The sequence below is a fragment of the Anneissia japonica genome, unplaced genomic scaffold (assembly GCF_011630105.1).
Source record: "Anneissia japonica isolate Jap-2015-1 unplaced genomic scaffold, ASM1163010v1 scaffold287963_len587249_cov193, whole genome shotgun sequence".
Classification (NCBI taxonomy): domain Eukaryota; kingdom Metazoa; phylum Echinodermata; class Crinoidea; order Comatulida; family Comatulidae; genus Anneissia; species Anneissia japonica.
This window is the reverse complement of record NW_022750702.1, coordinates 46,211-72,531: the sequence shown is the minus strand read 5'-3', so window position 1 is coordinate 72,531 and position 26,321 is coordinate 46,211. Positions and strand designations below refer to the sequence as shown.

The window sequence follows — 26,321 nt, the reverse complement described above, 5'->3', positions numbered from 1 at the left end:
ATTGAAATAAGGAAACACTATTGTAAACTTTACACAACTTTTTATACTAGACAAAAAATGGTTATAGTTTGCTTATTAATATCTAAATATTGGAAAAAATTTGGACAAAAAGTTAAACTTGGAGGTTTCCAAGAGCTTGCAATCATGATTCATGAGTGAAACCAGGGGCGGATCCAGAAATGTCCAAAAGGGGGGGGGGGCCGGAAGCGGGGGCCGAAAGTTGGGCCAAATGAGACAACACTTTCGTAGGGGGTCTGGGGCATGCCCCCGCGAAATTTTTGTGTTCTAGACGCCCGAACATAACATTTGAGGCATTCTGGGCTATCATTTTTTTCTTTTTCTCTCTTTTTTTTCTTTTTTTTTCTTTTTTTTTACCTCCCAAAAGGGGGAGCCGGGGCCGGGCCGGCCCCCCGCTAAATCCGCCCCTGGAAACTTGAGTATTTATTCGCTACAAAAACAAAGGCAAGCACATTTGGTAAAAACCAGGATACACTAGTGATGGAGATGTAGATGTTATTTTTTCTCTAGTTGATACACACCGATGCAGCAGGCCTATAATCTGAGACTTCTAGTCACTAAGTACGTCAATCCTAACTTACTAGGAAGCTCAACGAGGAATGTTACAGGGAGATAGAGAGTGGGAAGGGGAGAGGTAATACTGTAAGCAGCAGTACACAGAGCTATATAAGACTAACAATATTAATACCCCAGACCCTTTAATCCATAAATTCAAATTGACTTTTAGCCCCTGTTACATTATGCAAAGGGAGGTGCAACATCCCTGAGACACAAGCACAGAGTCAAGTGCGGTCCAAGAAGGTGGGCCGTTTTAATTAAGAATCAGTTTTCAAGCCAGAGACAACTGGCCTGATAGAGCCAATTTTGAGCATCTTACGTGAAATAACCTAAATTATTTTCACCTCATCCTTAACTTTTGCGGAACAGAGTACTGTACAATTTTCCCTGCTCCATAGAGTAGGAGTATACATAAAAATGCTACATAGATTTAGAAGAATGCCAAATCCCATATTCACAATGATCTCCCAATACTGGTAAAATTGCATGAATGTGCTTTGTTAACGATACCCTTTTCACATCAAGGTCATATTTATTCCATCATCTCAAAAATATAAAACTCAGATTACCAAGCTGTAAAATATAATTAAATTTATGACCAATGGAAATACATAATAATTAGATTGATCCATTAGGTAATTAATCAAATTTCATATGACAAGAATATAATTATGAAGTGTGTGCTGGTACTGAGTACACTTTAGGTAACTAATACAGTACTTGGATTATGATTAATACAGCACTTGGATTATCTAGAATAAATAGATTTATGGAGGATTGCATACAGATTATCATGAGATTAATCACCTTGTTTTGATTCAGGAGCAGTAAAGTTTATAAATATATGATCCTTAAAGTAGCTTTGATGACAATTCATACTAATACAGCATGGGTATTTAGAGTACCGGTACTTGGATTAAAAATGAACACGCCATGAAGGTCAAATTTATCTAATCTTTTGAAAAACTGAGAAACTTAATTCAGATTATTATGCTGTTATAATAAAAAATTAATATATGACCAATGGGAATACATACTAATTAGAATCATCCTTTTAAGTATTTAATCAAATTTCATGCTACAAGAATACAATTATGAAGTGTGTGCTGGTATTGTGTACACCGTAGGTAATTAATAGAGCACTTGGATTACCTAGAATAAATGGATTTAGAGAGGATTACGTATGGATTATTTTTGGAATTAATCATTTTGTTTTGATTCAGGGGCTGTAAAGTTTATAAATATTCAATAATCTTCAAATAGCTTTGTAGGCAATTAATACTCAGATTATCTAGACTACTTGGACTAAGGAATTATCTAGGTATTATGTATGGATTATGGCTTAATCCTCTTGTCTGTGCTAATGAGAATCAAACATTTAAACAAGCTTAAAATGGTATTCTCTGACATGTTGACCAAACAGTCAGATGTGCACTGTATTTTTAACATTAAATCAGTAGGTTTATACAACAGTGAATATGTGTCTCAGCCAATCACAAGGTGGAGAGACAGGATGGCTATCCCAGCTCGCATACAGGATGAATTTAATCACATGAATAAATGAGTGATAAAATTATGATGCAAGATAATGTGAAAACCACAGTAAACAAATTGTTTGTTTGAAAGTCATGAGCAATTCAAACCAGCTACTAGCCTTATGTGTAAACAGCTCAGTTAGAAGCCTAGCATGCAAACTGCTCAGCTATAAACCTCACATGCAAACAGCAAAGCTACTGGTCTCATGTGTAAACTGCTCAGTTAAAAGTTTCACATGATCTGCTCAGCTAACAATCTCACATACAATCAGCTAAGCTCTTGGCCTCATGTATAGTGAAAGCCTCGTATGCAAACAGCTCAGCTACCAACCTCACACACAAACAGCAAAGCTACTGGCCTCATGTGAAAACCACTCTGCTTCTAAATTTGCCTGAAAAAAAGCTTGGCCACTAACTTCACATGCAAACACCGAAGCTAATAGCTACCTGGAATACCACCAGGGCTTTGCTCGTGGACCCCGCTAGCCTCTGCTACGTATTATCAAACCACACAGCCCCTACAACATCTCCCCTCCACCCCCTTTTCTGTTTGGCTAATCCTGGCATCATCAGTGGCGTAACTAGGAATCTTGAAATGTGGGAGTTGATGGGGGGTTGCGAAGGTGGAGTGGGGACTCAATAATTAAGTGCGAGGAGCTAGGTCACAAAATAAGTTGATATAAGGTGATTTTCAACTATTTGAGCATGATTTTTTGTGGGGGAGGAGAGATTGGAGAACCACATTTTGTTACCCTCCCCCCAAGCGCAACCCTAGATACACACACTGCACAGGTTACGTTACAGTCAAACACAGGATGAAATGTTCAGGATTGATCAATTTTCAATCGGCAACAAAAGGATGAATTTTAGTGCCAGTGTCAATCAATGAAAAGCTGAGGATGTTCAAGGATTTTAACACGTATAAAAGTATAATTTTAGGTCTGTGAAATTGATTATGACACATCCTCATAGAGGAAGCCACTTCAATGAGATTTAATCCTAGAAACATTTTACCCTAGAGCTAGAAGTACACACACATTAAATAAACTTTACGTGACACACAGAGAATCATGAATTAGATCCACTCCACATAAAATATATCCCGCTATATTGCAATCAATTTCAGAGAGTAGTAAAAATCGAACCTGAAGTTTATGAGAAGTCCGTAAAAGGCCTGGTGTTTTGCAAAGGTGTTTAGGCAAGAAATCTCCACCATTAAAGGTGGTTCAGAGGTTAAGTTAGGGTTAAAGAGACTGGATTGAGTTACGGAATGAATCCAGCAATGAAAAACGATAGGCAAAGAGATTGAAAAAGCTTTGGGATATATTGAGGTACAGAATTCTGATTTAATAACAGGCTATCTCATTAGCATATTAACATTGCCTTAAGCCCAACGCACGCAAGCAAATTCAGATCAACTACCAGTCTCAAGGTTGAATCTCTGTTTTATTTTTAGATGCATACAGTGGGAAAAGTATATTCGTGCGTTTCTGATTACACGACTAAGGTAAGATCCAAAACGTAATGACATCACAAACTGCTGAAAACCCTTATATAGTCATGATGTGCCTATATATGGTCATGTGGTGATGTCATCATGACAATATTTAAGCATGGCACACGTTTTTGAACAGGGCTTAAGACACGGTTTGGGCTGAAGCTAAATGGGCAGAAAATGAATGATGGCTATGGATGAGTGAGCCCGTGGTAGGTCCACATTGCTGTAGCCATTAAAAAAAATTGGTATTAACTACAGTACATAACTTCATAGGTTCACAATGGCCAATCCTTTTAATATTTCACTTAAGCATGTTAAAAGCATATGTGAGAATGTGGACTTTTAATTGTCCTGTATCGATCGTAATACATAATACTACCTAAGTGTACAGTATATGTTTGTTTTTCTGTGTATATAGTGAGTACACTTTTAAAAAAATTACCAGTAGTTGCATATTTATTTAAAATATTGCAAAAACAAATCATAAAAATAAATAATATTTAATATTTCAGAAACATAATATTGCACTCAAATAGCACATTATCACCGATAAATTTAAGAAAATAATTGAAATTCACGCAATAAGTGAAAAATTAAATGGCAATTAAAATTCAAAGCATATTTTGGCACCATAAATACATCATCTTAAAGACCTGTCTCTTTACCAGCCTTGTATTGTGGTTGTTTTGTTGCTAAGCAACTAGTGACGGGTCTTCTTCCAAAACAAACTCACTCGGAGGCTCCCACTCAGACAACCTATAAACAATTATTCCAGAATGAAATTTACAATCAAAATGTGTATAAAGGAATATAGCAATAACTATGATTAAAAAATTATGATCATGATGATGTTAAAGATGATGATGAAGATAATGGCGATGATACTAATGATAATGTTAATGTCGATGATGATGATGACTATGTTATTAATAATAATGATGCTTATAATTATTGAGGATTACATTGATAATGACTTGATGTATATGATCATTATGACGCTTATGATAAACATTCAGATGATGTTGATGATAAAGGTACAGGTAAATGAAAACCAACAAAATATTCACCAATAAATTTTGCAGGTCATCCACACAATCATAATTGATGGAGTAATACAATTGAAGGACATAAAAAAAAACTTTATTTTTAATTACTCTAAAATGTAGAGGACCTTATTATTTTAAGAATATAAATTATTGCAGGAAAAGGCTAAAATTAATTCATTTCAGCTTTTAAACAAGTTAGCCAAAGAAGGTACCAATCAGTTGTTATACAGCACTTACTGTTTCACTTCTTTTTCAATTTTGATTCTGGTTTTTTGAAGTGTTGCCAATGTGGCTTTCTTGGATTCTAAATCTGCTTGGAACATGTCCCTGTGGGAACAAAATAGAACACTATCACTTTGGCAACACAATAATCATAATCATAGCTTTTATATCTATACAGAAAATTAGCTATATAAAAAACTGAATGATGGTCATCACAAAAACTGATGGTGATGATAATGTCAATGATGATTACGATGATGAAAATGGTAATGATGATCAGCGATAAAGATAATGATTATGATGATGACAATGGCGATGACAATAATGATGATTTGAAGACAAGACTGTTTAGAGATACTTCCAACCGCCCATAATGCTGATTTTGTCATTAAAATAACATTTTATCTTTAGGCATTTAGCGCACCATCTGCCATAAAAAAATGGTAATTTCTTTTAAAAAAATATGCAAAAAGGTGCAATCCAAAAACTGGCTCTACCCCCTGAGGCCAGTTGGTCCACATCTGCTACCCCACGCCTCAAAATGGACAAGCAATAAACTGCTTTACTACGGGCCTGGATAATTATGATATTGATTAAATTAATAAATAGTAATTATGGTTGTTTTTTTGTACTTATTTAATTTTATACCTGAATTAAACGAATGAATAAGCATAATTACAATTATGTATTTAGTTTAGCTTTATTCACAAGATAATTTTTCTTGAAAAAATTGATAAAGCAACATCAATATTTGGTTAATGATTGATCTTTGGCGCATATAGACTTGAAGCATTATGTGCCTTATAAGCCAAATTTAGATTGGATTGGACAAGAAAGATAAACTCACTGCAGAATCTTCTGCTGTTCCTCATCAACGTCTTGCTGTTTTTCTTGCACATCCTCCTTTAACTGTAATCCCTCAAGCAGCATCCTCAAGTCTCCCTTGTCCGCATCACTTGCTTCAACTAAATCGAAATCAAAAGGGACAGGTTGCCGAGTTTTCCAAAATACATTTGTCGTTCACAGAATTATCTTTCGCTATACACGTAAACTGTGTTAATTCATTAGTTAGATTTGTATAGATCACAAATGACGTATTCCCACGAAACATACACAGAATGATAAAAATATGTTTTTTGTTTTTAATTTATTGTATAATAAATTAGCTTCAGAATGATATATAACATATTGGGATTATTAGATTTCTTTAATTAATAATAAGAAATTGATGTTAAAAATTAAGTACATTATTATATGACACTGGAATACATTATTACAACTGCAAAAAAATAGCTTCATGCTACAGAGTGCATGCAGAAGTTGCACAGTTTGGGTATGAATGAAAAGTGAAGAGTTTCAAAATTTGCTTACCAACCATCTTAAACATATTGCATAAGTTATAAAAAATTATAACTAAATTGTAACTTTTTTAGTTAATAACTAAATGTTTGATGTTCTTGTAATGTTACATTGCAACTGGGTTTCATGGTAGCATGTTTCATATACTACATATTACATCCTGGCACTCAAACCATGAACTATAACACAATCAAAATAGCATGTGTTGGTTCATGAAAACAATAAAAACGTGTTTAATTACGTTCTATTTTTGTAATAGACTTTATGTGTGTTAATGAAGATAACAGGTATCGGTCGAATGGAAAAAGAAATTTATGATTTCACAAACTAACACAAACTACTTTGAGTATAGTTTGTGGTGTCAGCGACAATATATGTGTTAATATGTTACGCTGGTCACTGAATACAGAATCAATTATAGTGCGACTGTCTGACTTGCTTGAACTGAATCAAATTAAAAGGGACAGGTTGTCAGCTTTATAAAAATGCATGTCTTTTACGGATTTATCATTTACCGTATAGTCCTACATATACTCAGCGGTGTATCTATAGGGATAAACGAAAGCTTTTTCCCCACTCCCCAGTTCCCTGTCCATTGAAAATTACCTCACAATATTTTGCCAGGTAACCCCCACCCCCTCACTTAATCATCAAAAATCCCACTTATACACATCTAGATGTGTATAAGAGACAGCACCAACACTCCATGTCAATACTCCTAGTAAAGAGTATAGAATAGCAAGAGGTCAGACAGCTCTAATTTGGTATGCACACAATGAAATGTTTTAATAAGTACGACCACAAGATAGAGGGCGCTCTATTTAAAGTCGAATTGAGTTCGAAACTCGCCTTTTGAAGGACGCCCTCTATTTCGTGGTAGTATTTTTTTTAAATAGAGCACCACAGTCGTGTCATCACAACACCAGGTGGCGGTCTCTGTTGTCAACAGGTTGGTTACCGTTCATTACGCCTGATTGACTTTATTGGCTTTCCGGAATAAACATTTTAAAATCTAATATTTTACTATCAAAATGTACTAAAAAAAAAAAAAGCTGGCATTATATTAGTTATCAAACACACACTTAATCATCAATTAAAATTTACAAAGAGAAAGTAAGATACAACATCTTACAAACTATATTAGAAATTGGGATCAATGGCTTTTCAGTGGAGAAAATGGCATCGGTTGAACACATTTTGCAACGATAGCAATGGTGTAGTATCATGTGGTATTGTGAGGTAACACTGTAGTACTCTATAGGATTACGTTCCAACGAAATCCAGAGAGCCGGACCTCTCGCAGCTCTATAATCTTTGCTCCTAAATACACACTGCAAAGGCTCTGTCCTCACTATCAAATTTTATTTGACAAAAAAAATGGATGCCCATATTTAGTCATGATGTGCCTATATATGGTCATTATGTGATGTCATCATGACCATATTTAGGCATGTCACATGTTTTTGTCATATACTGTAAAATTTGATAGTCTACAGGGCTTTAATACATTTGTATGCACACAACACCAGTCTCAATGCATACAACCACACTTGCCATGCATTGATATGTATCAATGTTATAATTATACAATCAATTGTATACATTCGATCTTCAACCTCCTCCTCTCTCGTGGGACTGTTTTTAATCATACAGCTAAATCCAGCAATATACAATTTCATGGCGCAAATCATTCACAAACCACCAGGTACCCATTCATACATCGCTGGGTATAGAAAAGAATGTGTCTAGCCCAAGGACACAAGCAATTAATTAATTTCTTGTACATTATTAAGTTTGTTAGCCCAATAATGTTCTCTATCTGTATGTGACCAGCATAAAGTTCGAGCTAGAGAGTACTCCCTCGATGGGAGGGTAGTTGAATAGTCCTGTGACATGTCTCTAATAGGTATTCTGCATTTTTCCATCCAATTCGATCGTGGGTCCAGGAATTCAACTAGAGGAGCCAAGAAAGGCACGTTTACAGATGGATGGTCCAAACTCATCTCAACCCAAATGGGCTGAGGTAGTCTGGAACAACCATACTTTTGTGTCTATTGCCAGATATGGCACTCTCTGACTTGTAAGTTAAGGTTATAAAAGTTATTTTGGTTAGGATTTACACTGAGGTTAAGTACAAATAGTATGAATGTCACTCCAAAAAATTATTCTCTATTTTTTTTTTTCGAAATATATTTCAATATTTCCATTTCCAGCCATCTAGGTGTCATAATCATAAATTTTCTTACCTCCGCCCTAACCATGGTGGGACCAAGGTGGTCTACACCCTCTGTCTGTGAAAGTTCCTCCCTAGGCCCCCTTTATTTTTCGAATTCCAGGATCTGCCAGTGTAAAGTATGGTTCCCACAAAAAATTGACAACTCCACCCTTAATCCCAACTCCATTCCAGAAATGTTATATTTTAATTTTATGTAAGAATATATTGCTAGATCTTAGTTGCAGCATAGATCCTTCTTATGAATATTAGATAATCTCCTCATTGTGAAGCTTATTTTAGACTACCCCCTTGTTATGAATTTAATTTTAAGAACCTTACAATTACCCCTTTAGCTGTGCATCTTAGACTACCCCCTTATTATGAATCTTGATTACCCCCTTGGATGCACAACTTCAGCCAGGTATGTCATCAACTTCAAACGAATACATCGTTACATTTGTATTTTTGACAATAACACAATACCCACGGTGGCCTGACATCTTCTCTCATTCTGCTTCAGATATATTTACAATCATCATTACTTTGATTAGTTTCTCGTCTTTCAGTCTCTGAACACTCTTTCCATTGGTTCTCCCTGACAATATACTTGAGCATTATTATGTAAACATTTAGATTCTAGTTCCCGCCTGGCTACACTTTATGGTCCAAACTCATCATTTTTATTAGATCCGAGTTTCCTCTAATAACAGTGTGTGTACAAATAGTAAACATTAGCAATATATGATGATAAATTTTGAGTTACATTGTAGAAAGTGTGTGCGAAGTTAAGTTATATTCTGTATTGAGCGTATTCGTCAATTTCAAGTATATATCAGTATGCATACATGTAATGCTCAATAAAATTATCATTGTTAAATGTATTCAAAATTAAATGGTCTTTTCGGCATGAAGTGAAGGTCGACGAGAGTGTAAGGAGGAGATGAGGATGGGTTAGATAATGGTGTCCCCTTCTGAGGGCGAAAAAAAGAGAAAATTATCAAGACCTTCATATTGCATTTGAAAATGTTTGATGACTGGTATTTGTTTGTTTTTTGACTGAATAATGTTGAGTTTACTTATTACTAAGCCTATTTCAATTGTGGATATATAGATTTTTCCTTTTCACAGGCAAGTGGTGAACTACATTAATTCCCTGTCCAGACTATCAAATTTTATTTGACAAAACATGTGACATGCCTAAATATGGTCATGATGACATCACATCATGACCAAATATAGGTACATCATGACTAAATATGGGCATACAACAGTTTTTTGTAAGTGTGGACCAAGTTTAATAAGGTGTAGAAGACAGAATCACAGGTAACTCTGATTCCAGGAAGGTACTTCTGTAAACTAAAGGTAGACTAGGTTTAGCTAGCCAGGCCGTCCAAATATCATGCTAGACGTGCCCACTAATTCAATGTTGACCATTAGCACGGATTTTTCAAACAGGGGTCACAACATATTCAGAATATATAAGTGAATAGCGCTAATTTCATTTCATTCATTTCATTTCATTCATTTCAAAACAGGGGGGAAACATGCCCCCACTACTGGATCCGCGCCTGATTGAGATGACGTCTGGACGGCTGACGAAGCCAATATCCTGTCTCTATTGACATGCAAGCTGAATGAATGCTGTATATATATACATAATGTGTTTTCTCAACTATAATCAACTATAATAAATGTGTTAGGTGTATACATGAGGAATATGCATGCTTAATTGTGTCTGTTGTTAGGCTAGTGCCCAATTCTCTTTCACCTCTGAACTAATTATCAAGTGTAATCAATCATGCATGTCAAAAATACAGCCATCCCACGGTATGGGATTGAATCAATGTTTGCTTTTTCCAATCACGTTAATAGTTTCACCCTATCAACAGTTTTCCCCATGAGTTCCATGTCTAATTTTTACATACGTTTTTCTGACATAATGTTCTTCTGCTTCAAGATCTCTGAAACTTGCTTCAATAAAGCATCGTCTTTCTGTGAGGAGAAAGAGATTAAGTTTCCTGGATTACAGTGAAGAAAGTAATAATACACGAGGGAAATAATAGGAAGAGTTTATTGTGCATCGGTGCATCATTCCTCAAGTTACACTCACAATGGGAATGAATTAAATAAATACAATGTACACTCGGATGACCCTTGTCATATATTAGCACTTTTTTCATTTCGAATTGATAAGATTCAAAATTTCGACCATTTCTGAAGACCGCGAAAAAAGTATTACACAGGTACGGTTAAAAATTTTAAGCGCAGAAACATTCTAGTTACATACAACAAATAGTGAAATACTTGTGATATCAACAACTTAGTAACATAAATTAGCACAATGAAGTTGGTGTACATTTGCCTGTTTATCATACGCACAAATTAATAATAATGATAACACTAATAACAAAAGTGATAATATTATTGACAAGTAATAATAATAAAATAAAATTATAATAAAAAAATTAATAACATAATAATAATATAAATAATAATTATAACTAGAGCAGACACTCCATTGATTGGATACATCTACTCTCTGTGCTTGGATACCGAACCATGCGCAGGCCATGTATGGGCGATTCTATTATTTCCTTTCATTCTCGAAGTTCAAAAGGGGGTGGGGGGAATTAAATTTATGTGACCTTGACCCTGTCCTATGACCTTTTCTTCCCAAACATTAATCATAGCTTACTAGATTATTATGTACCATTCCACTAAGGTTAAAGATGATCCATTCCTTAGGTTTTGTGTAATTTTGCTAAAGTAACAGACAGACAGGGGTCATGCAGGGGTAGATACATAACCTCTTCGGTGGAGGTAATAATTATGATACTACCTTGAATAATAATAGTTAATAATAATAAGGATAATAATATACCTCAGTCCCTTGAACTTAAGCCCACCACCTTTGAATACAAATGGTGTGGCTTATATCTGATGACATAAAAATGTAAACAATACAGTATTTATATAAAAAGTAACCATATTTCATACAAAGAAGAAAACAAAGTTTTAATTGCATAATTTTGACAAAATATGTACTTGATATCTGACATGAAATCTTGAAACCTAACACCTTAGTCATACATCAGTACCACTCATTTTTATGAAGTATTCGCTCAAGCGTTTAGAAGTGATAAATTACATTAATCTTTATGATTTCTTATAGATTCACAGGAGCAGTGGAGGGGGGGAAAAAAAAACAAATGACAGCTCATAAGGCACACTGCCCTCAGCTACGATAATGTGTACTTATTACAAAAGAATTGTAGAGTCGGTTTGGTGCAGTGGGAATGGTTTTGTTTCCCAACCTTGAGGTCGGGGGTTTCAATTCTTCGCTGTGCATTTTGCTTGTGTCCTTGAGCAAGGCACCTTAATATCTACATTGCTTCAGTCTACCCAGCTGTATAAATGGGTACCAACAAATTGCTGGGAGTAGCCTGCGGTGGACCAGCGTCCCACCCAGGGGCAGCATCACGCTCTTATTTGCTTCATGTTCAAGCTCCAGCCCATATGAGCCCTGTGGCTCGGCATGGATTTACTTCTTTCACTACAAAGAATTTGAAATTACATTGTGGAGGCGATTAGCGAAGGTGTTGCACTCTCTCAAAAATTAATTAGGATTTGGGGTCCAATATTTTGAGTCTAGGAATTTGCTTGTGCCAATGGGCAAGGCTCTTTACCATGTTCTTCCTCTCAACCCAGGTGTATGTAGGTACCTGAGAGTTTTGAATGTCAATACGTTGACTACTAGCTGCGATATTATGGAATTAAATACTCCCCTAGGGAGTCTGCGTAATATGCTGCAGAGGCATTGAGTGTTGTCAACCGAATAGAGACCTTGGCAAAATGCGCTATGAAAGACTAGGATTATTACTGTTGTGAAATTTAGAAAAATAAATTATACCACAGAATTATGTTGAAAATAATAATAAAAATAATATGTTAAACTTCTATAACATTTCATACCTACAAGGCCTCTATAAAGCGCTTTACATTATTACCCCCGTTCACTGGATCAAGCACATAACAGAACATATACTCAGCTCCATGGGGGGGAATTCCATAATGTTGCAGCTGTAATCATGTAAGATGTAATCAGCACATCTTGTCTTTGAATCTACCGGGTACCCACTACATGGGTGGAGAGAGAAAACCATCTTAAAGTACTTTGCCTAGGACACAAGCGAAATGCGCAGCCAGGGATTGAACCTCCAACCTCAAAGTTGAGAAGCAACACCGCAACATCTGCGCCTAAATAGTACGGAAGGAAATGCCAAAGTGATTAATGAAAATGACGTTGGCGTTGTTAGTGGTGGTGGTGGTGAATAAATAGATGATGAAGGACTGGAATTCGAAGAAGACTACTGTACATTTTAATTTTCAAATCAACAGCATGATTTATCAGGCTATGTGAGCTGGCATAAGATATTATGATGGACATTACAAGAACAACAACATATCCCGTGACGAAGACAAGTTGACGACCTGACATAAGCCTGCATAAGTCAACATCAATTGTGAATGTTTATTCGTAGAAAAATCAATATCTTTTAATACATTCAGTGGTACATCCGAAATTTTTTTTTGCTGGGGTTGTACAAGTGGCAATCAATGACCTATCGTCTAAAGGAGAGGAAGGGGGGGAGAAACACATGGTCTGAGAGAGAAAGTGTTTAGGGTGTTCCTTTACCTACTGTGGGGTCTAGGGTGGCTATGGAACTTTTCGCTAAGCCCCGCCCTTTGTTTATGGTTATTTTTCTTGTCTGTTTCCTTCCGTTGTTGTCAAGCGCCTCGAGGTTAGTCCAACGGAAGGCGCTATACAAATTGCAAATTATTATTATTATTATATTGTTGCAGGTCACCCAAATTAATAGCGCAAATGGATATAAATATGTGCATATATGGGACAACGCATGTGTTTGTAGGACATGCACATATACTTGGCACTGCTCTGGTCATTTGTTAAGTTTGATTGACATCCCAGAAAGGTTCGGACTGCTCTAGGAAGCTTCACAATTTTATACATTTTAATCTTTTATTTAAATGATTTCACACAGAGGCTAGTGAATTATTTTGGCTACTAGGATTTTGGGAAAGCACCCCTTTTTGCAATTACCTCCACCCCTACATATAATGCAATCCATATAAATTATTTTATAATTTTATAATAACAAAAACACAAATATATATTCTCAATCTTCAATAAAATTTCAAAGGGTTTTTCAGCCTTATAAATACTTCATTTAGATAATTAATTACTCCATTATTATTTATGACAAAAAGAAGTAAAATAACTATTATTCACTTCAGTAAAACTCACATAAAATTGATTGGCTTCTCGATACAGACGTTCCAGTTCACTGAGCTTGTCTTCGTAATCCTCCCTAGAAATGGAAATTAAAACACAACGTGATTAATCAAGTAATAGTTGAGGCTTGTGTTATAACATGGCATGTACAATATTGTAAGAAAAGTTCAAAAGACCAGTAAAGGGTAAAACAAAATAATGGAAAAAAAAAAATGTACAGTATACTGTACTACATAAAGATATTTTTTATTTATTAAAGTTTATTAACAATGTCTTGAATATGCAAACAGCAATTTAATCATTTCTCTTAAGTAGCAATCTCTTTACAAGACATACACACACACAAGATGCTCTATAGCATAGATTAAGGCCGGGCGCTCCACGCGATTCTATGGAGAACGCAACGCCACGACGCTTGCACAACAGATCGTTTTAATGACAATCCCTTCAGACAGCCACCGACAATCAGTAGAAGGTGTCGCGTCGTCTAGCACTCAAATGAAGTGGAGTTGGTTTTGACAGCTGATGGTCATAAGATGCAGCGAGATCCATGGCTTAAGTCTTGCTATGAGGCTTAGGGAGTAGAGTTGCTTTTGGTTGTGAGAAAAATCCTGTTACTCTGACTTTTTTGCACTTGGAACACTGGTATTGGAAGGCAGCATATTAACCATCAAGCTAAACTAAAATCCACCTACAGTACAAACATATCTTACTCCTAATTTCTCTTTTTTTGCTCTAACTTGGGTCGTACTGAGTGTAGCCAAGGGATAGGATCAGAATCGATATGGTGATCAAGCGAATTACGTTTCTGTGGGCCTGGGGCAAGGTGGTCTTTAGCCAGCTATAATCATGAGTTCACTACTGGTCTATGACTATAGACAAATACCGCGGTCTAATCAGTTAGCCATCTTAAATTTTAAAGCCTACACGGAGGAGGCTTAAAACGGTCTTAAAATCATTTTCATCATGGCATTACAGGTACTAGTCCTAGGCCTGGATTGTCAAAGACAGAGGGTTAAACGGCGAATATTCCCCAAACTTCTCAGCGTCTGTAAAGTCTTTGTTTATTTACGTTCATTTTGATACATGTGTAAGCGTGACGTATGTAACAGCGTCCTCCATTTTATGTAACCAGGGAATGCTTGTTAACGTTTCAATACATAGCGCAGTCTAAGGGAAGACCATTTTATAGTAATGGTCTTACCAGAGTGAGTTTAGTAAAACCATCTAAGTGATAAAGCTGGCTATATTTCAGGAGTTAAGACTACCAGTTAAGATCTTTTTGTAGCAATCCGCCCCTGGTCTGCCAGTTGGCTCTCAAATTGCAGAAGAAAAGCACAACTACTTTAACCTGATATAATACTCAGTGTAGTAGTACCCACTATCCTCTGGCCTCATTGGCACTTTTTTGTTTTTTTATTGGCATATTGAAACAACTGTATAAATGCACCTTATATTGAAATTCTAAACACTACCTCTGACTTTGGTGTTTCTTCTCCTCTTCTTCTATCAAGTTTTCAAGTTTGTTTAGCTTTTCTCTGATTTCTGAATTGATCGTTTCTTGGCTGTTGGAGGAGAAGAGAAAGTCATTAATGAACATCAATCAAGTGCACTGGTGAATAAATTAACAACAAAACCACTAATTAAAAAAAAGGGAAATCATAGACTGTTTTAGACTTTTCATATAAAAAAGCAAACCATCCCTATACGGTGTTAAATTGTTGATATCAAACTATTCATATTTGATATTAACCTACCAATATAAATGCAAACTGTCTATCAATATAGTATAAATATGTCCGTATATTAAATAAGAATCTTCCATTAAACTGTGTACAAATCTAGGATATATATATTAGAGTGTGAGTCCTACGAACTAGCATAAGAGGTATGTAGGTCGCCAGAAAATAATTAATCAGTCTAGAATTCTGTATAATGCTGACATGAAGAAAGTAGAAAATTTGCATATCATTAACATATAATTGGAAATTTAGTAGGATACTGGAGGGTATAGGAAATGTAATAAAATTAAGCCTCAGGAGAAACAGAAACTGAAAAATTAGATTGGGAAAAAATAATGAATACTTATTCAGAAACCATTAAATAGGTTAAGTTGTTGCTTTTGAAATAAAAACTAAAATTTAAAAAAAAAAGGAATTTGCATTTGCATATGTCTAATATTCCTCAGGTATAATGACATAAAACTGCCCATATGTTATTTATCCTTCTATGGTATGAAAATGTCCATATTAAGCTTACTTTATTCAACCGTCCATTAAAAAAATCCAGCTTTATATCATAAGCCTATAAATGTATTTGATATTAAGTTGTCAGTAGTCTCAAACTGTCTAAAGAAGCATAGGATATTTAACTGCATACTCTATATGTGGCTATATCTTGTATCATATTGTTCATATATAGCACCCTGTTACCCCATTAAAGTGGATAAAAAATGAATTGGGAGGGTGCTGGGTAGGGCAGGGAAAGTAACCAGTTAACTTATGCAGCCACTGGACTTATTTTACCATGAAAGGCTTGTCAGGATTTTTAAGGCTATTCTGGCAGACAACAGCCATCTGCTCCATGCCTTTAATTGGTTAAACAGACACCATGGTTAACACAGTCAACCTATTTGCAAGATTTTAAAAAATTTGGACTATATTAACTGTTAAAATTATATTACAAATGCAAAAATCGTTGCTTGTTATGATATCAATTAGGGTGTTTTTAACATGCACTTGTTTACTATTCAGTAAAGGTGAATTTAAAGACCTTGATTTTGAATCACTGATAAATGTCTGGTTGAAAACTTGATTGGCTTTAGTGAAACCTACTTTAAAAGTGTATTTTAAATCTACCTGTCTATCAGCTGCATATGATATCATACTGTATATTAATATTCATATATACCATCATGGTAAATATTACAATATGTAAAATATGTAATAAATCTTAATTCAAAGTTAATTATTTACCTGTCAATCTGCGACTGAGTCTGCATGACTTTATGCTGTCCAACTTTCAATGTTTCTAGCATTTTATTATGAATTTCATTCAGCTGAGCATGTTTGGATGCAACTAATAAACATATTTCACAAGAGACAAGAGAAAATTTAATAATTGTTAGCCTACAGTTTATAAAAAGTATTCGGAAGCTTTAAATGCAAGCAAAATCCAAAGTAGCATTAATGTTGTAAAGGTAGTTTCTTGCAGAAAGGTAAGTAAGTCAGACAGATATAGTTCAGAGAGAGATCGACATTTATAGCACAAGGCACTCAAATTTTATTCATACCTCTGGGGATTCAAGACAGAAAGAAAGAAAAAACCAATCAGTAACATCGGAAATGTACGGAGCAAAAATAGATTGAGATTTTTCTATTGATTGAATTATCTAATCTTGTGGGGAAAAAAAACCTAGAAATTTTATGTCTTTTCCTGGAGGGCAGATGTCAAGGTTTTTATTTAATTTATTGCATTAAGAGAAGTATTGTTTTTAAAGGCTCTGTCAAGAATATCCAATTTTCTTTGACAAAAACTGTTGTATGTCCATATATCGTCATGATGTGCCCATATATAGTCATGATGTGCCCATGTATAGTCTTGATGTGCCCATATATAGTCATGATGTGCCTATATCTCAAAAGTTCAAGTTAACTGTTAAAAATGTTTTGCTGACACACTGCAGCACAAAAATACATCGCATAACATCCTGACCTTATTTAGGCATCTCACATGTTTGAAAAATAGAAAATAAAAATAAAATTCTATAGTCTGGACTGGCCAAAACTTTCCTACCAGCTTCATATTTGCGTTCCAAATTTATCCTGCTCTGTTTGGCTTCTGACAATCTCTTCTCATTCCTTGTTTTTTCTAATAAAAATAAATTCATAAAACTTAAAAGAATAATTTAAATACATGTAACATAAGCATTGAATTTGAATTTTTTCTATCAGTAAAACCACTATACAGAAAATACACTAAAAATTCAAAAGAGAATGCAATGAGAGGAGATGCATGCAATGGGTAATTTTTAACAAGAATCCACTCAGACTGCTACCGAGCAGATGGTATCATGGTGTAAAGCAACCACAGACAGCGGAGACAGATTTGTCAGCAAATGGCCATTACAGTATATGCACTTTATTGTTTTTTAAATAATTAAATATTGAATACAATTTTTTGAGGTGGGTAGTGTTTTGAGGTTTCAAAATGTCTCAAGTTCGGGGAGTAGGGATCACACTTCTGTCAATTTTCAAGAATCAATTCAAATTTCAGAAAATGTTTTGTTCATACTATACCATAAAACAACTGCCAGTGAATAATACTAAAATGTTTTGTTTTTTCTTTGCAAAACTTTGGGTATTGTTTTTTTCTTTCTAGTATACTGTATTTAAATGTTTTCAGTGAATGCTTGTTTTTTATTGTACTGTAATGCAATAATTTCAGACTTTTTCTGCTTTTGTAATGTGTTTTATACTTGAACAAAATAAAATTCTTTAAAGGGAAGAGGAGGATTAGGTGCAGAGAAAAATAATATCATACCCTACTTTTTGTAAAATAAAGTTTCCAACAATTGAATTATGAATTATAAACAATACTAAAAAAATAATAAAATTATACAGACCATATTGCGAATCTTTGATACTGTTGTAGATCACTTCAAAATTGAACATCGTACCAGCCATCATTACTCTGTGATGAATAAATCAATACTTACATCAGAGGATCATACATTATTTTAATCACTTCATTGATCCTTGCTCTTTCTTGAGCATTGGAATGTTTACATTCCTTCAATGTATACCTTTGGCAAATGGTACTACAACTAGTTAACTGGCCATTGGGGATAGCCCTTAGCGCCTTTTTTTAAAGGATGAGGATGATCAAAAATATATGTTCTGCAATACTTCTAGGTTCTACTGTAAATTAACTTGTCTTCCAAGTTCCAAAAAAATATATAAATATATTTACTGTATGGTTTCCTCCAAGTTCCCAAAAAATATATATTTATAGTAATATTAACCTTGATTTGCATACCATTATATAATGATTATGAGTAATTAAATTGACATTATACAGTACTTGAGGCACTCCCTAAGACTAGAGGCTACCCTAATTATTTTGGTAGAAAATTCAATTATACTAGGTCCCGAGGAGGTCTAACTGAAGCCGGCGTTTAGGCATATTTAACCCTTTCGCATAGAACGCCGGCGAAAAACGCGAAAAACGGTATTAATACCGTATTGCAGCTCGGTGTGAAAGGGGTTTCAGTTTCAATAATAGTTTTCCATTTTAAATGTTTGCTAATCTAAATAATGTGAAAAATAGATAAGCCGTACTAGTCTAATATATAATAGAAAATAAAACTCAGGATATTCAGTACTTTTATGACTAGTTTATTTATGACAGTACACAAGCTTTCGTGCACACAGTGATGTGCTTAGACTGAAAAATGATCGTCATCCAAGACAGGCAGAAAGATGAAAACCAATGGGGAAAAGAAAAAGAGGAATGCCGAAGTGGGCATAGAGACGAACAGTGGAAGAAGAAAGAAAACAGATGTCAAAAACAATCAATGAAATATCATGGATGGCCCAGGATAGAGGACAATGGAAATCATTTGTTGCTGCCTTATGTGCTTATGAGCTTGAAGAGGATTAAATAAGTAAGTACTAAATGATGAAGGACCTAACAAGTACTATAAGTCATGAAGGGCCAGCAGAACATTTTTCAAAGTGGGGGTGGTGCCCACTAGTAAGAATAAGATGAACAAGAATATGAATCAGGGGGATCTGGATACAAATTTAGGGGTGGGATCAAAATATTTCAAAAACCTAATTTGATTCATAGATGGCGGGAAATGAGCTTTCCCGACTTTTGAGCTAGGTGTCTTTTAATGAATTTTAAGTTTTCAAAAATCAAGGTTTTCCCCCTCTTGAAAACGGTCTCGTTCTTATTACAGTAAATAGGCCTGTTGTATGTGTATACATACATTTGAAAAAAAAATGAGTAGTGGCATACATATTCTTTTTTCAATGAATTGAAAAACCCCAAAGAGAAAGCCCACCAATGTGAATTGCGATAAAATGTAAATCGGACGGGGACTGGATAAACACTCTCTTTCCCCTCCCTCTCCTCCTTCTTCCATCTATCTTTTCCAGCATTTCTTTGGGCCAATCATACACAAATCTCCAGACATTATATTATAATTCTCTGGCAAAAAGTGGGGGGTCCTATGTTTTTATGGGGTGAATGTACACAACATTACTGCATATGCCTAGGTACGCCTAAACACAAAAACATTAGCTACAGTTCCTTTCAAGTTTCATACCTCCATGCTACTATCTAACTAGGCCTGCTACTAGTAGTACTGTAACTAGGCTACTAGCCTAAGGCTAGCCTAGAGCCTAGCTAGAGTCTGAGAGGCTGGGTAGGCTACTACTAGGGCTAGGCCTAGTTTTAGGTAGGCAATTTAATGAGTATGCATAAAGTTACGAGTAAGACAAAAATAAATATTAAAGTAAATAAATATTACTGATCCAATATTATTTAAACTAGCCTAACAGTCAATTAAATAAGTAAACATTATTAATAATACACAAACAAACCGTAGGCTAGGCCTACTTGCTACGTATCTATTTAAATTTCGCCGCCAATGTTTATCTTTACCCCAATGACTATTTACACTGAGTTTTACTCTTGACTACATATTCATCATTCTATAACTTTACATTAGCTTTAAGTGTCTATAGACATACTGTTGAGGGCGTGCTTCTCTCCTCTCGGAAAAGAAAGTCATGCCTGTTGTTTGTAGCGATTTTCATTTGGTCTATTAAATTTACTGTACCTTTATGCAGCGGTCAGTATAACAAGTAAAATGTAGCGCGTTTTTTTTTCTACTATTACGTACAATTTGTATGTGATTCATAACATTTGACTTGGCCTAGGCCTAGCTAGTGAAACTTTATAGACGCGGCGTAGGGGCTTATCCTCCTAGGCTAGAGGCTAGCCTAGGCCTAGCCCTTATCAATCTTCAAATTACTGACACGGAGATGTTGCATGTCAGTACGGTATTGACTTACATGCATCAGGGATCAGGTATGTTACCGTAACCAGGGAATTGTTATAGTGAACATAGATCAATTGTACTGTCTCCTCTGGTTGGACAGGTAACATAAAAACAAAGTTTGGTATAATAAAACAACATACTGTAGCTGTACCTAAAACATTTAGATGTTTGTGCATTAAGTGAGTCAGGGTAATTGTTTTTGAACAGGGATAATACTTGCATGTTTCCAAATTGATGGGATAACATGGTTGTCAACAGATTAATTGGAAAGATACTAATACAGTATATATAGGCCCAAGTTGAACAGCGCAATATTTAAGCAGTTTACTATTTATATTGTCTGGGCCTGCAGCTTTATGAGCTTTAATTCTATGAAACAAGTTTGATGACACCTTCCTCTTCGATATTTATTACATCAGTTGCTGTAAGGTATTGGTTGAATTCATCTAATTGGAAAGATACTAATACAGTATATATAGGCCCAAGTCGAACAGCGCAATCTTTAAGCAGTTTACTATTTATATTGTCTGGGCCTGCAGGTTTATGAGCTTTAATTCTATGAAACAAGTTTGATGACACCTTCCTCTTCGATATTTATTACATCAGTTGCTGTAAGGTATTGGTTGAATTCATCTAGGTTATTAATAAAGTTATGATTATCAAAGCGCTTATAAAAATGATTAAGAGATTCTATTCCAAGCTTTCTGTGTTTGGTTTTGTTTAAGATTTGTTTCAAGCTTATTTTTAAAGCACGGCTCCTTCCTTTTTCAAGAAGTATGTAAGTGATTTACTTTAATTTTTTATTCCTTTAACTTATCCTTATCATTTGACAGGAATTCTGCCGTCTTCTGATTTAATGTTACTTTAATTGCATAGTTATCCATGGTTTGTAATTTGATAAACTTTTTACAAGCATTTTAGGGATTACAGTGTCTTGACAAAATTTAATGTAAGAATTAACAAATTAAGTTTTCGTATCTAAACAATCTGAGGAAGAGAGAAGCAATTCCCAGTCGGTTACTTCCAAACAGCCCTGGAAGTTATCAATATTTTCTTTAGACCATACTTTTATAAAATTTGATTCGATATTACCATTTTTTAGTTTGTTCATACATAGGCAACAATTAAACAACATCATGATCAGATGCCCCTAAACTAGGCTTACTAATTTACTTTTATGCATCAGTTATGTTGCCATAACATAGATCAATTGTGCTGTCTCCCTGGTGGGACAGGTAACATACTACAAGTTTGAAACATTACTCAGTCTAGACTGGTTGAAACCCACGATGAAAAACTGGGCCAGTTCGGTGATGAGGTCTGTGTTCCATGAACTGAAACAGCAATTTTCTCCGCTGCTATTGTTTTATTACCATCTGGTGGGACATATACTACAGTAAAGTGTAGCAAGCCAAACTTTTTTATAGAATCATGGTTGTAGTATAATTATTATTATAGGGCCAGGAGGCCTAATTATCAGTGGCGGATCTAGGAATTTTGAAATATAGAGTAGAGTCGGTGGGGGCCAGGGAGGTACTTTCACAGCTGAAGGGTCTACACCACCTCAACCTCACCTTGGTTGGGGATGATGTAAGGAAATTTATGATTATGTTACCTCTAGACAAGCAGAAATGGCACTTTCAGGCTTAAATTTCAATATGTAATTTTCTTTAGTCTAAATAGTAAAATGTCTGTCTCTTATCCACAACTAGATGTGTATAAGAGACAGGGCCTAGCCCTTGTCGTCTACCTCGTTGAATCTACCACTGATTATATAGCCCAGACACTCCAAGTTGGAAGAAATCACTTCCTGGACATCAACTTAAATGAACTTTCTTAACCTATCTAAATTAATTTTCTGTGCATGGTTACAGGCCTATAGCCACTGACTTGAAAAATTAAATAAAGTGGTAAAAAAAAAATTAATTTTTGTGGATGAAGGGTTATTTACCTGGAGATTAATATTGCTTGTGGGAGTGCTGAAGGCCATCTCGAATTCCAGGAGACTCGTCCACTTGCAAGAGATTTGGATGGAACCCTGTAATTCTCATCCCAAGTACTGTAGTAGTATGTAGTACTGCAGAAGCATAGAAAAGCGCTTATAAAAATGACATGTCCCCTCCCACATTTTTTTAAGGGAGGGGGGGTGGTCCCCCTGACTTTTTATCCGCAATGTAATTTCATCTGCATAAATGACCCAGGTTTTAACGAATGCTACTAGAGTGCATTTTACTTTATAGTAGGATACTGGTACCTCTGCCGACAAACACCTGAAACCTATAATACTGTACATGACACGAGTGCGCGTGCCTTTATTATAATTTGAGATGTACATGTATGAGAAAAAGCATGTAAAGATAAGATTGGTTTTCTGCACATGAACTAGGTAAAGTAAAGTATACATCAAAGACAATTCAATTTTATTTTCTATGGTACATCACAGTGATTAATTAGATCGATGATAATGAATTTTACTACATTTAAGAATGTCATTTTCAGCAATCTAGATACTATTTCCCCAAATTCTTGTGAGAAGTTCGTGCTGCTTGTGCGACCAGACAAATACGAGATTTGCAGTTTGAGTAGAAAGAGCTGCTCAAAACAGACCAGTTGAATACACCTAAATTTTTGAAGTTTTATTTTCTATAGTACATCATACATTATTATTAGATCTCTATGGATGCTGAAAATCGCTAATAAAGGATCATGAGAATTTGTTGGCGCTTCATTTTTACTACAATGGTGATGTGATGATGATGATGATTTCTGGCCATCTAGGTAAAACTTCCTCAAATTTTTGTACCTAAGCTCTAACCATGGTGGGCCTGAGGTGGGTGGGGACTCACAAAATATTTCCCCCACCCCCCACCTTTCAAAACAGACTTGCGCCCTTGAGTGCAATTATAATTCATCAGGATCATTTAGATGACTTAAATACAAAATTACAATAAAATCTCTCTTTTCTGATAATGTACTAATGTGTTACAAAATTTTTGCTCTGTTGTAGGCCTAGAAAGTGGGTAGAAAGAGATAGCCATGATAAATGAATTACGACCCAGAGAGCCTATTCCGCAGTTTGAAAGAACCATATCGAAACTGCAGAAATTGGAGAATGGGGAAGGGTAGGTTGGAAAATGAATTTATTAATGTTATTTATTTGCTTTACTTTTTAATAATCGCTGATTAATACCTCTGCTATGAATTTATTAATGTTATTTATTTGCTTTACTTTTTAATAATCGCTGATTAATACCTCTGCTATGGAGGTTATGTGTTCATCTTTGTCTGTTGGCAGATTATTCAAAAACCAATGAATGAATCATCATGAATCATCATAACAAACATTTTGCGGGGAATGCTGACGCCGCCCCCCCCCCCCCCGTGTATAAGAGACCCACTTTCGTCCTCCCCCTTCCTTTGGAACATCTTTAGATCTACCCTTGACTGTATTCATCTAAGAAGAGTTTAAGTTTTTAATGTTTTATTATCTTTACCAGTATTTGGGGTGGAGTTAAATTGATTAGTGCTTAAGATGCTCGCCTTCAAAATCCAGGGTCCTTGGTTCAAATCTTGTCAAATTCCAGGATATTTTATCACGACAATACAACTCCAACTCATAAGACTTAATTTATATAGAGCATCATGTGTATATGTTTGTCATGTGAAGGGATTGCCACCTATCTATGGAACAGCTATTTGTTGTCCTTGGCTAAATAAATGAAATAAAATAGTTTTTTTGGTTATGAATTCAAGAATTGATATTCATAACATTATAAATAATGAAATTTGGTATGTATTAGAAGTCATATTGGTATCATCAAACCCAGGCCATATTAGTTTAATTGTTTGCAAGGCTGGAAATTAGCATTTTAGAATTTTTTTTTTTTTTTTTTTTTTTTACAAATCACAATTTAATACATAATAATAGTGTAAAGATAACATTTGGTCCTGGAGGCTTTTGATCAAGAAAACTTTCATGGTCGGAGCAAATGTTTTCTGCAGGCCTGATTATTTGTCTCAAAGCTCACGCGCATTAGGAAATTCATGCGTGTTAGATAGTAGAAACACTTTTTTTTCAAACAAGTAATGTCAAATTGTAACCTCCTTTAATAGCCTGCAACATATTGTGTGTTGATGCACTATACTGTAATTCTAAAGTAAAGAGAGTCCTGTAAGGGATCTTTTAAAACCCACTTCAGCAATAAAAATATTTTTAGAAAAAAGTTAATTTTTATTTTTTTTATTTTAAAAAAGAGAGCTTTGAGACAAACAATTAAATTAATATGGCCTTATTTATTTATTTAATTTTATATAGGCCATTATAAAATACTGAATAAGAATATTGAGCATGTTATTAACTAGTAATTCAGGATGTGATGTTGAAGCTTCTCAGAATTATCAAATATTTTCTATCTATTCGAAAATTGTGTATTTCAGTTGGCCGTACAATGCAGGAGCGATGGCCATAGCATTGAATGCCGGGCTTGTCGGACTCGTCTCTAATTCCTACTTTCGCCGGATGCTGAAGGTGCGAAAATTGCTCGTGTTCACCAGTCTGCCGATGGCGGTTTTGCCTGCATTAAGCATCACTCCTGCTTGGGTAATGTTAATTTCTAAGCCGCTGGTAGAAGGCAGTTTGAGGTGCGATATTTGTGCTCAGATGCGTGGTGTTGCCCTAAATTTTACATTCGGTAAGTCTTCATTCTTAAAAACGCTAAAGGAAAACAGTTCTCAGAAAGAGAGCTTCATAAAATAGTCTTGACTATATTTTATATATGCATTGTTATACTGTATAGACCAGTTGAAATACATACACAGCACAATGAATCAATAGTGATCAAGTTCAATGACTGAAAAGGTTCAGCTACCCCATGACATCAAATGTTCATGATGAGATAGTGTGAGTAGTGTTATTATAAGTATAAATAAGACCTAGTATAAATATAGCATCTCAAATTGAATGAGTAGTTAAAGTCATAACAAAGAGTGGTGGCTCAACCTTGGGGTCAGGGTCGGAAAAGCATGAACCTCCAACCCCATGGTTCGACGCCACAACAAGGTCATCAGACTAAAAAAATTAATTTCTGATGTGCACAGGGTTATTGTGATTGTTACACTCTAATATTGTAGTGTTAATGCTCTATTTTGAACCATCCCGAGCCATAAAATCCCTCCCCATGAATCCCACTAGGGATTTTATTTCAGGACCCAGGCCTAGTTTGTTGGTTTTGAGTACCCTCTGTCAAGAAATGTCTGAAAACTGCCACTGGATAACACCAAACCTGATGTACACTTTCCCAACAGTGGCATATCTACTGGGGTTGTGGTGCAGTGGTGGCTCTAGTATACATTTTCTGGGGGTAGGGGGGCACGCTAAGCTGTTCGACAGGGGGGCTTGAGCTTGTATGCCTGAGGAGGGGGGCGGGTTTGGGCGGGGATCCCCCTCCTTAATGAGTTTTTTTTTTAAATAGGGACCTATTGCACCGC

The 26,321-nt window shown here is 35.3% G+C and overlaps 2 protein-coding genes across 7 annotated transcripts in view; one reads left to right on the top strand and one right to left on the bottom strand.

Annotated features, from left to right (window-relative positions):
* Positions 1-353: 353 nt before the first annotated feature.
* Positions 354-20,457, bottom strand: LOC117121492 (CAP-Gly domain-containing linker protein 1-like). The gene is made up of 10 exons (XM_033266696.1): positions 20,374-20,457; positions 18,390-18,457; positions 17,561-17,635; positions 16,741-16,843; positions 15,241-15,330; positions 13,778-13,841; positions 10,377-10,443; positions 5,725-5,842; positions 4,893-4,982; positions 354-4,365 (listed from the first exon to the last, which is right to left on the bottom strand). Exons 2-10 carry the CDS (start codon positions 18,451-18,453, stop codon positions 4,302-4,304), a joined length of 735 nt encoding a protein of 244 aa, XP_033122587.1. The 5' UTR covers positions 18,454-18,457; positions 20,374-20,457; the 3' UTR covers positions 354-4,301.
* A 46-nt stretch (positions 20,458-20,503) lies between these two features.
* The window catches only part of LOC117121490 (transmembrane protein 126A-like), a 7,117-nt gene continuing 1,299 nt past the window's right edge, over positions 20,504-26,321 (top strand). The window contains exons 1-4 of one of the 6 annotated variants that reach the window (XM_033266691.1): positions 20,537-20,863; positions 21,560-21,612; positions 23,842-23,956; positions 25,272-25,525. In XM_033266691.1, the coding sequence (XP_033122582.1) occupies positions 23,871-23,956; positions 25,272-25,525 (340 nt within the window). In that variant the 5' untranslated portion in view covers positions 20,537-20,863; positions 21,560-21,612; positions 23,842-23,870. Of the gene's footprint in view, positions 20,864-21,559; positions 21,613-23,841; positions 23,957-25,271; positions 25,526-26,321 lie in introns of all 6 variants that reach the window. The other 5 variants (XM_033266692.1, XM_033266689.1, XM_033266694.1 and 2 more) reach the window with 5 other exon arrangements.

What these genes read in the sequence shown, in the direction of transcription:
- LOC117121492 (XM_033266696.1), bottom strand. Translation starts at nt 18,453, where the DNA reads ATGATGGCTGGTACGATGTTCAATTTTGAAGTGATCTACAACAGTATC. An exon ending in ACTCAGTCGCAGATTGACAG is followed by an intron (nt 15,331 to 16,740) that starts GTAAATAATTAA and finishes CTCCTCCAACAG; the next exon opens with CCAAGAAACGATCAATTCAG. An exon ending in GAGAAGCCAATCAATTTTAT is followed by an intron (nt 10,444 to 13,777) that starts GTGAGTTTTACT and finishes TTCTCCTCACAG; the next exon opens with AAAGACGATGCTTTATTGAA.